This window comes from Terrapene carolina, unplaced genomic scaffold (assembly GCF_002925995.2).
Source record: "Terrapene carolina triunguis isolate 2854851 unplaced genomic scaffold, T_m_triunguis-2.0 Scaffold66, whole genome shotgun sequence".
NCBI lineage: Eukaryota > Metazoa > Chordata > Testudines > Emydidae > Terrapene > Terrapene triunguis.
Genome location: NW_020664417.1, coordinates 22,295,070 through 22,306,300, shown reverse-complemented (window position 1 = coordinate 22,306,300; position 11,231 = coordinate 22,295,070). Strand labels below are relative to the sequence as shown.

Sequence of the window (11,231 nt, the reverse complement as noted above, 5' to 3'; positions counted from 1 at the left end):
GCAAGATATTTTGATGCAATGCACTAATGTCTTTTGGCACCGTGTGAAACTGTCCTTTGAGAGGGGTTAACTGGCAATCTTATGGGCCAGGAGGCTTTTGATTATAAAACACAGTTTCGTTAGACTGGCCCTTCCCCAGAGATAACAATCCAGAGCAGTTGAGTATGGGCTCAGAGTAGGAGGAGGCCGATTTGCAGCTGATCTGAGATAGAAGGCCAGAGGGAGAGAGATGATGAGAATTTATGATGCACAATCTTTTCAAAGTGAAGTCCAGGTATCTGGATGGGAACTCTACAAGGAGCTGGAGCCCGACTGGCTCCATATCTGTACGGGTAAGTCCCAAATCCCTGGAGCCTGAGCTTTGGGGCTCTGGATCCAAATCTCAGTTCGGGGAGCAGGGCGGCGGTTGCTTGTGCATCAGGTGAGGCGCCTTCTCCAGCACAGACACAGCCCTGGGCCTTCCCTGGGTCACCATCCGTGGGAGCGACCAACTCCCTTGATCCTCCCCGCGGGACTCCAGGGCAGAGGGGCGGAGCGGGAACGGGAGCAGTTGGCTTCGCTTGGCCTGGCGGGAGTTGTAGTTTTCCCTGCCCCTCTCCGCCCCGCAATTTCCCCCCGAGAGACTACATTTCCCAGGAGGCGCCACAGCCGCGGCTGGGTCAGCTGACCCATCACCTGCCCAGAGCAAGATGGCGGCCTCCATACTGCGGCGCTCGCTTCTAACTCCGCGCTGCAGAGCTGGGGATGTCGCCGCCCTGCACAGTGGACCGAGCCGGAGAAGGGCGCAGGCCCCAGGGCCCATCGCTTCTGGCCGGAGAGCGGCGAATAGTCCTGCGGGAGAGCGCGGGTAAGGCACAGGTTACTGCGGGTAGCGATAGCCTAGCGCGGAGTGCGCGGCTACAAGGCTGATAGGTTTCAGTCCGGCCCATGCGCACCCCCATCGCTCCCCCTGCGGGATATTGCTGTCCTGTTTTCAAAGCCCGCGTTCCCTGCACACACACTGTGCCCAATATCCCAACTCTTCACTGTACCCATCTCACCACCCTGAAACTTCTGCCCCAGTTTCCCCGCCCCCTGCTATACTCCCCAATATCATGCCCTTATTTGGATTCCCCCATCGTTTCACATCTCCATTAATAGTCTTCAGTTACTCCCAATATCAGCTCTCAAGTTATGTACTCCTCCCCCTCCAGTTTCATAACCTCACCACCCAAGTTTCCCCCTCCCTTTTCCCAATTTCCCACCAGTTCTAGTAGATCAGACACTAGAACATCTTATTCCTGTTGCCAAAATAACTGGTTTTTAAGAACTTTCAGAATCAAAGGAGATTTTGGAAGCTCACTACCTGCCAGGATTTGAATTCGGGTTTGTGATTTTCCTGCACCAGTTGATAATTTAAACATTATTTAACATCGGCATCAGGTGCAGTTGTATGCTACAGTGATTGGCTTCTTAGATAAACCTATATAGATAAAGCACTGTACAGAATTGTGGAGTCTTCCTGTTCAGGGAAGTTGCAGCTCTGATACAATCTGATGTTCATGTAGAGACCTTTGCACCTGAGTGGAAACCAAGGCTCTGACTGTGCATCTGAATGCAGGATAAGGGCCTTAATGCAGAAAGCTTCTGGGGGAAAAAAACACCTATGTTAGAAGGGAGATTTTTAGGGGATATTTTCAGGTCAAAGTATGCCCAAAATTTAGGTAAAAATAAGCTTTTTCCAAACTTGAGTCATGGAAATATTTCCATGAAATACTTGAAAATCCTAGTGAAAATCATTTTAAGCAATTATTTTTCTGCAGTGTTTGCAAACCAAACATTGCAGTATAGTATGTGAAATTGATTAGAAACAGGCTATAAACGCAAATTAAACAGATCAGTTGTTTTTCAGAGTCTGAACTGAGATCAGAGGTTGAAATGGGAGGTGGTAAGTGAGGTAGTCTAAATTTCCACCTATTCACAACAAAGAAATGAGATGCCACTCTCAGTAGATTGTGCAGGTACTTGTAATTTTGTCATACCTCTACTTTTGTGTGTACTTTGATCAGCAATGAAGTAGTTTAATGTTGATATTAAAATTGACATAATTGATTCAAAATTAAGATTCTGTTCACATGAGTGCAAGCTGTCCACATTCATCAGAGCTATTGTTTCAGGTCTTCTGCAGATACAGGCAAATATCATTGGTTTCAAACTTAATAGCTAGATACAGTACTTAATTTTTTTTTTTTAAATGAAACCTGAACTTCTGGAGCATAACACTGCAGCCACCATAAACAAGTAACTGCCTACCAAGCCACCACAAGCCAGTCCAATATGATTCCTTGTTGAGATAAATGCAGAAAGAAAACAGCATAAATAATGAAAGCAAAGTTAGGTGCCCTAATGATGCAAACTCTTACTCATGTGCTTAACTTTACTGTCATGAGTTGTCTTGTTAATTTCGTTCCCACTGAAATCAATGGGATTTCTCAAAGTAGTAAAGTTAAGCACCTGTAAGAGTTTTTGGATTGAGGGCCTTAGATATTCTACCTGCTGTCTGAAACATAGCTAATGAGCCTTGTTTTTACAACTATGATTTTGTAATCTCAGTCAACACATGGAGAAAAACTATTTGTTGTAAAATACTTTATTTAAATTCCTGAAAATAATCCTAAGTGACAATATTTCCATCCCATTACTCAGTTTTTGGTAGTGATGTAGTCAGTGGTTGAAGGAGAGAGACAGAACCCTGAACTCAAGTCTTGACAGCTCAAGCTTATTGTGTTCACTTTTGAAAGAAATGCTGTATTTGATGTATTTGTTCAATGTTTTTCCATAGCCCAGTTATCGACTACATCTAGGTACTTAATATTGCTTTAGTATCTTTTTATACAAACCTGACTTCACCAGTGAAATACTATATTTGTGTCACTTCATTTGTACAAGGCCAGATAATTACTCACAGAAACTGTCAAGCAATTCACACTGTGAAGCTGACCCCCATCTCTTGCCTATGTAAAGGTTATGGATGTGAGAATTGCAATTACTTTTCAGATGATATGTAGAAGCTCATTCTTGCGGAGTATGTTCAGAGAGCAGTTGCTCTCCAGTGGACATTATGATTTTTTTATTATCAGACTACTAATGTTTATGCTAATACAGTACAAACCTTTTCCAACTTGCAAGTGATTAGCTGACAATGTATACATAATTGATATGCCACCTGTTTGTTGGAGACTTATCAAAGTACATGAAATGCAATTCATATTTAAAATTTCTGTTGGGTATAAAATTGGGGGTTGATCAAGCAAGCTGTTACTCATATTGGTTTGCCTTATTGATGCTACTCATATGAGTAAGATTTCACGGATTTAGACCTTTATTTTTTTTCTACTTATATAATTGTTCCTACTTATCATCCTCTACCTGTATATAATGAAAAAGTTTGCCTCATATTTCCCTTCAATATTTATTATGGATCAGCAGCGCAGTACTACCACATGGTATTGCAAGGGTTTTTTGGTCTTGTAGTGTTTAGAAGTTTATGGAGGTTTAATAGAGTATATGCTAATCATATTTGCTTTCCCCCTCTCTTTCAGTGTTGCTCCATGGGTAGCAGTGGTGGGTCTGGAAATTCATGCACAGATCAGTTCCAACTCAAAGCTTTTCTCTGGCTCCCAAGTCCAGTTTGCAGCACCACCTAATTCTTTGGTATCTTTCTTTGATGCTTCTCTACCAGGGACCTTACCAGTAAGTTACATTTCATCTTAATTTGTCTCATTTTTTGTTGAGCAGCTACTTTGAAGCACAATTCTTATCTTTTGTTCTTCATAACAGTCTTTGTCTCTAGCACTGTTCTTTGTTTTCTAAAACTTTGGTTCATTATTTTCTTTCTGTGTACTTACTCTATAACTTGATCACCATGGATATCTGACAACTCCTGCTAAGGAATTAACTCAGAATATCTCTTTCAGAGATTGAATTAATGGCAACTTCTTTTTGCCATCAAAGTTGGTGTATTTGCATGGCAATGTTACTTTAGTTAATTTTGCTATATTTGGTTAGTATGAAGCACTGGAAGCTCGTTAAATGTGAGAAGACATATAAAATCCTACCAGTAAGGTTAAGATTTTGTCACAGTTATTTTTAGTAAAAGTCACCGGTCGTGGGTAATAAACAAAAATTCACAGAAGCTAAAACGCTTTTAAAATACTTTAAGAAATAAAATTGCTAAGACTAATTGGGTGGGGCCTGACGGAGGGATGACTGAAGCCTGAACCCCATGGTGGGGGATGAGAGACTGAGACCTGCTGCTGGGAGAGGGGGAATCCAGCACCCACCGCTCATGGCAGCTCAGGGCTCCTTGCGCCCCCCCCGCCAGTGTCAGTAGCACAGGGCTGAAGTGGAAAATATCACATGAGTCTCTGAAAGTCATGGAATCTGTGACTTCCGGGACCTTCGTGACAAGTGAAGTGATGAGCATCTTGGATTTCTAGTTGGCTGTTTGACATTATTTTGCCATATGTGTGTTCAAGTAGCTGCCGTTTCCTATTTGGAATGTCTCAGTATAGAGTTATTTGGTCTTCTAAGCAAAACCGATCTGGTACGGGAAAATGTGAACCATACTTATTGATTGTTTGTTTTATTTGTAATACACTAAAGATAAGCATGAGATAGGTGACCTGCTGAGCAGTTTTTGGTTAAAGTCTGCAGTTTTGGGAGTGTGGACCAGACCTGGGTCTGTGTTTGCAGCTGGCTAGCGTGTCTGGCTCAGCAAGGCAGGGTTCTGGAGTCCCAAGATGGCAGGGAAAACTGGCTCAGAGGCAAATTCAGCACATCAGGTGACAGTCCCAAGGGGGTCTCTGTGACCGAACCTGTCACACTGGTAACATAGGGCTCTTCATTGGTCAGCAGCCCCTTCAGGATGCTGGTGTTCAGGTTAAACAGCTTCCTTTCCACTTCAAGTATCAGAGGGGTAGCCGTGTTAGTCTGAATCTGTAAAAAGCAACAGAGGGTCCTGTGGCACCTTTAAGACTAACAGAAGTATTGGGAGCATAAGCTTTCGTGGGTAAGAACCTCACTTCTTAAGACCTTCTGTTAGTCTTAAAGGTGCCACAGGACCCTCTGTTGCTTTCCACTTCAGTTATTCTGCTGGCGTCTCCCCTCCCCCCCATCATTTTTAGTTTATCCTCTAAAGTCACATTTTTGCTCTTTTCATGTGGTTGTCTTTTGAGGTGGGCATGACGGTGCTACAAATACTTGTTCATTGTAAAGCTCCCTGGGATCTTTTCTGGTGCCAAATACTATATAAATGTAAAATATTATTTACTATATATACAAACTTGGTGTGAAGAGAAAGTAACCACTGAACAAGGTTATTGTTGTATCATATAACAAGTATGCTCTTTATAAAGCAATGAGAGTGGTGTCAAAGTATTTAAAGTAAAAGTGCCTCCCCAAATGTATTTATTGGAAGTAAACCCTGAATTCCTTTTGCAGCCTTCTATTTTTTTACTGTGCTATTTGCAGATTTTATTTCCTTCACTGAAAAATAGCTTTAGGTAGGATTCTGAAATTGAGAATAAACCTAGAGAAATATGTTTGGGATCTTGAGGGAATCCAAGCAGTTTGGAGAGACTTGTGGGGCTTGGGAAGAGAAATGCATGGTGACAAGTCACAGTTTGTGAAAGTATTAGATGGCTGAAGAAGCGGTGTCTGGAAGATCCTGGTAGAGTTTAGACTAGGTTCCAAGGTCAGTGCCAAATCAGGGCTAAGTTTCAGATCTGATGGTACAGAAATCTTGAGCTGTTCTAGAGATGGTGAAAATCTTATAAGATGAGCTGTTCTCCAGAGATTGGTGCTATCTTGAGAGGACATTGTATGAGAGTGGCTTTTCTGAGGAGATTTTTGCTGCACCTGAATTGCAAAATAAGTCCCTTCCAGTTTTGGATCCAGCCTATAACCAAAACCAGAATGTCAGATTCAGATCTGAACACCTCCCCACGCACTGAAACTTGAAATGCAGTTTGAGTTCAAGATGTTTGTTTTGGCCCATCTAGTTAAGTTAACATTTTATTAATGATGTGGGGAAATCGTACTTAAATCATATCTTTAATCAAATTGGAAGTTGGCCCAAGAAAGAGTAAAAAATTGAGCAGGGTAAACATGAAAGCTGGTAGAGTGTTTCCCTTTTTATATATTTCTTTACTTTCTTTCTCTTGTTTTTTTAATTGATTTCTGTGCTTTATAGGGGGAGTGGCTGTTGCCTTCATGATTGTTCCCTGGTGGAAAATCATGGGCTCCAGGACATGCAGGCTTCTGCAGAGAAGATAACTGCACCTGATTAGTAGGCAGCCTGATAGGTTAATTAAAAAGTAGTGATCCTGCACTTGTTCACCTCCACCAACTGCTTTTATCTGTACAAGAAAAAAAATCTCATTCCCAATATTGGAGAGAGCAGAGTTGAAAGTGGATATTAAAAAGTTCTTGTATTTGTATGTAAGAATGTGATATGGAATCCTTTCTTTAGTATCAGCTTTGTTTTTCTGTAGCACTTGCTGTATTAGCCAGGGCTGACATTTGCTTTGTCAGTATAAATGTAGACTTATTTATTTAAGCAGGGTATTTTAGAATATGCATTGGTAATATGTGGAGACCTATAGGAGATAATATTTTTGGAAATGTTTTAAATATAATTTTGCCTCCAATTTTTTAGACCAAAATATTTTGCCTGTGTTAAAGTTGTTGCATTTTGATAGTATAAGACTCTTTAGAATCTAAATGTATAGTAGTTCCTTTGAACTCTTCCTGTTTTTCAAAGAAACTAACAAAGAAAAGCCATGTTATAGTAGAACTGAGAAAACACAATATTTGTGCTATGTCTGCAATAGAGGATAACTACAGTAATAGATGTTCTAAGAACTGTAGTCACAGTTAGAGCCCTGCATGGATACAAAAATGTATATCTGCAGCCGATCCGCAAAAATTGTCCGCAGATGCAGATATCTGCAGCTATCCACGGATTTGCAGGGCTCTACTTACCCTGTCCGGGCTGCGGCTCCGAGGCAGCCCCCGCTGGAGCACGGTCAGGGAGAGCTGCGTGAGCAGCTGTGAGGAGCCCGCACGGAGTAACGGACCCTCCACCTGCCTTCAGCCAGGCAGGGAGCCTGGGAGGCAGGGACATGGCCGTGGGCTGTTCTCAGCCCCCACTCCCGCTGCTCAGGCCCCCCGCCCAGGGCAGGTGGAGGGAACCAGGCTCCCTACAGCTGTCAGCATGGTGCTCCGGCGGGGGGAGGGGGCGGCTCGGAGCCGTAGCCCAGCCACGGTGAGAGCCAGGCTGGCAGCTGTGGGGAATCTGGGTCCCTCCACCTGCCCTAGGCTGGGAGCCCACCCAGTTTCCCTACCCCTCAGGCTCTCCCACCCAGGGCAGGTAGAGGGACCCAGACTCCCCACTGCTGCCAGCTGGCTCTCCCTGACCCGGCTTGGGCGGGGGCAGCTTGGAGCCGCAGCCTGGCCATGGTAAGAGCCGGCTGGGCAGTGTGGGGAGCCACGGCGGACCCTGCACCTGCCCTGGGTGAGAGGCCTGAACAGCCCCGAACCCATGTCCCAGTCCCCTGCCCAGGGCGGGTGGAGGGTCTGCACCGCAGTTCCTCACAGCGGCTGCATGGCTCTTACTGACAGAGCTCTGCACAGATACAAAATTTGTATCTGCATCCACGATGCTATCCGCAAAAATGGTCCACTGATATAAAGCGGATACCGGCAGATTTGCAGGGCTGTAGTCACAGTTATCAGTGTCAGAGGAATTTAAATTTACTATGAGATTGAGAGACAATTGCAGCAAGGATCATGTCTGTATTACTGCTCAGCTCTCCCATAATGCTTCCCTCTTGTCCCTAGAAGACGCAGCTCTGGAGATAACTGACGTGATTGTCCTACATTCCTGGATTACTGGTGGAGTACAGATGTGATCTGCCGCTGCTGAGTATGTTATGTAGGAGGAGGGGGAGAAGTCTGTATCTTCTTTCCTGTCCTGTCCTAAGTATCTTTTGCCCCTATACTATAGCTACCAGGAGAATGCAATTGATTCTCCTGCCTCTAGTACTCTGCAAGTGGTTTGCCAGAAACAATGTGACCGAGGGTCATGTCTATTTCACTGTGCTGCTGCTCATGATGATGCCTCTGAGAAATAGCTATGGGCATGAACAAGCAGCTCAGGTGTAGTCAAGGTTGGAAATGGATAGGTTTTTAAGGGGAGGTTGGATAAAAAGCAGATAATCTCTCCCTCCTACTCCCTTTTTTTGTTTAGCAGCTTGTTTTACTCTTCTTCCCCCTTATTCTTCCCAAAGAGCTCTTCCTGTAGCAGTGCTGGATCACATCTGTACTGTTTCCACACATACCTTGTCTCCATGCTACTATACACATTTGTTCCACTTACCCTAGAACTATTAGCGGTAATGGAGCCCCTCATCAGTGAAGAACATATACCATTCTCCACAGTTGCATCCAAATCCTTTTAGGGTGTTGCTTTCTCATGGAATTACATAGGGACACCAAAGCTTTATAATGCACAAAAGTATAACTTTTTCACCATTTTTATGTCCCGTTAAAAGTGCAGCAAACTCAGGAGCATCTGCCTTAAAGCTGCATGAGTTTTACTTTTGTTTGGATGAAATAAACTCTACCCTAAGCATTGTCTTAGTGTTAGTGACCTTCCCCCACCGCCCCCCAAGATCCTACAGCTGCCAGGTGTGGGGTCTCAGGTTTGTAGATTCTATGGCCGGAAGGGACCATTATGATCATCTTGTGTGACCCCCTGTGCAACACAGACCTTAGAACTTCCCCCAAATAATTCCTAGAGCATATCTTTTAGAAAAACATCCAATCTTGATTTCAAAATTATCAGTGATAAGGAATCCACCATGACCCTTGTTAAATTTTTCCAATGATTAATTACTCTCACCATTAAAAATTTACACCTTATTTCCAGTCGGAATGTGTCTAGCTTCATTTTAAGATGGATCAGATAGCAAGTTTTTAATGCATTTAATGTGTGCCGTGTTAATTTTGTATCATTCTAGTTTTGTGATCAAAATGTTGTGTGATATCAAGTCAAACACCTTACAGAAGTCTGTCTATTACTTCAACTTTATTACCTATATCAATTTATAATCTCATCAAAAAGGATATCAAGTTAGTTTGACAGGATCTATTTTCCATAAACCCATGTTGATTTGCATTAATTACATTACCCTTCTTTAATTCTTTATTAATCGACTCCTGTATCAGCCGCTCCATTATCTTGCCTGGATTTAATGTTGGCGTGACAGGCCTATAATTACTCGGGTCATCCCATTTACCAGTTTTTAAAAATGGCACATTAGCTTCTTTTCAGTTTTCTGGAATTTTCCCAGTGCTCCAAGACTTATTGAAAATCAGTGTTGATGGTCCAGCAATTTCCTCAGCCAGCTCTTTTAAAACTCTTGGATGCAAGTTATCTGGACCTGCTGATTTAAAACTGTCTGACCATAGTAGTTTCTGTTCAACATCCTTCAAAGATACTAGTAGAATGGAAAGAGTGTTATCACCATCTGATGAGACTATATTACCTGTTTTCACCCAAATACAGTACAGAAATATTTATTGAACACCTTTACCTTTTCTTTAATACTGATAATTCCACCATTTCCATTTAGTATGGGCCAATACAATTGTCAAGATTCTTTTGGTTCCTAATGTATTTTTAAACTCCTTATTGTCTTTCTCTTGTGGCCATAGATTTTTCTTTGTGTCCTTTGGCTTCCATTATCAATATTCTATAATTCCTAACTTCTGATTTGTAGTCATTAGCATCAACTTCCCCTTTCTTCCAATTATATACACATTTTTGTTTACAGCTGCTTTCACTTACCCTCTAAACCAGGTGGTGGTAATTATTTTTAACCAGCACAGTCTTTTTCCTAGATTATGGCTTTTTGGACATCTAGTAGATGTTCTTAAATTATTCCAAAATATCATTCACATTTTTCTGATTAAATTCTTCCTCCCAGCTGATTTGGCTCATAATTGTTTTCAGCTTTATGAAATTGGCCCTATTAAAGCACCAGATGAATTGTGGCCTGTTGTCTTTAGAGGACCGAGTACAAAGAGGGAGTTGGGGGCTAAACAGCAGCCATTATAGACCCCTGCCATAGAAAGGCCGCGTGGCACATGACATGTCACATATACCATAGCTTGTTTTAAAGCTCTGTTTATGAGCTATGAAGGTGACCTAATTTAAGGCCTGATTGATCTACCATTGAAGTTGGAAGTCTTTATTTTATGGGAGCTGAAATCAGGTCTATAGAAAGGGAATGAAAACTCATCTCAGGATTACTTGAGAGGTGCCTGAATAAATGATAGCTTTAGTCTTAGAAATAAAATGGAATGTCTGTTGTTTAAAAGCTATGCCACTTTTCCCCACAATGGCTGAGGTTTCCAGACAACAATTTCCAACTAAAAGCAACTATGCATTTTTCCATTACAGGTGCTTCTACACATTTAAAACTCCTGCATTTACCCAATTTTTGTTGTTAATCATAGGAAGTTGACGTATCCTTTCTCTTAGTCTCATCAGTTTCTTTGCACAGTGAAGTCATTCTTCTTCTCCTTAACAGACAAAAACACTGAGATATAATTCAGGATTTAAATAGTCAAGGGGGAAATGAACACAAATTGAACATGAGCTTTAACCATAGCTATGTGTTTCTAGACTGTCGACCATTTTAAAATAACTAAAAGCTCCTAATGTATTTTCAATGTATCTACAATATGAACTGTATTTTTGTACTATTTATATGGGTTTTTAAAATTATAAAGATTTCAGATATTTATGAAGAGAGGATTTTCAAAAGCACTCAGTGATGGCTTACCTCTGCTCCCATTGAAGTCAACATAAATTCCTGTTGTCTTCAGTGGGAACAGAGTTACATCACTGCTGAGCACTTCTGAAAATCTCACCCTGGATGTCTCAAATTTATCTGCATCCTTCCCGTGCCTTCGGATGTCACTTTGGACATGAAAATGGCTTTGCCATCCCGGTCTATCCTGTGCTACTCTTTGCACGTTCTCAGTGTTGTTAGATGGTATAAGTTTTCCTTCTGTAAGTACTGTTCAATGGAGGGATTTTTTGGTCAGCTTCTTTTACATGTTTCTCCAGCTTCCAAATGGCATGTTTGTTATGGGAGAGGCTCTGGCTTCATCCATATTAC

The 11,231-nt window shown here is 42.1% G+C and overlaps 1 protein-coding gene across 1 annotated transcript in view; it reads left to right on the top strand.

Annotated features, from left to right (window-relative positions):
* The first annotated feature begins 689 nt into the window (after window positions 1–689).
* GATB (glutamyl-tRNA amidotransferase subunit B) overlaps window positions 690–11,231 on the top strand; it is a 59,763-nt gene continuing 49,221 nt past the window's right edge. The window contains exons 1-2 of the mRNA XM_024207559.2: window positions 690–847; window positions 3,582–3,732. Of these exons, the coding sequence (XP_024063327.2) occupies window positions 690–847; window positions 3,582–3,732 (309 nt within the window). The remainder of the gene's footprint in view (window positions 848–3,581; window positions 3,733–11,231) is intronic.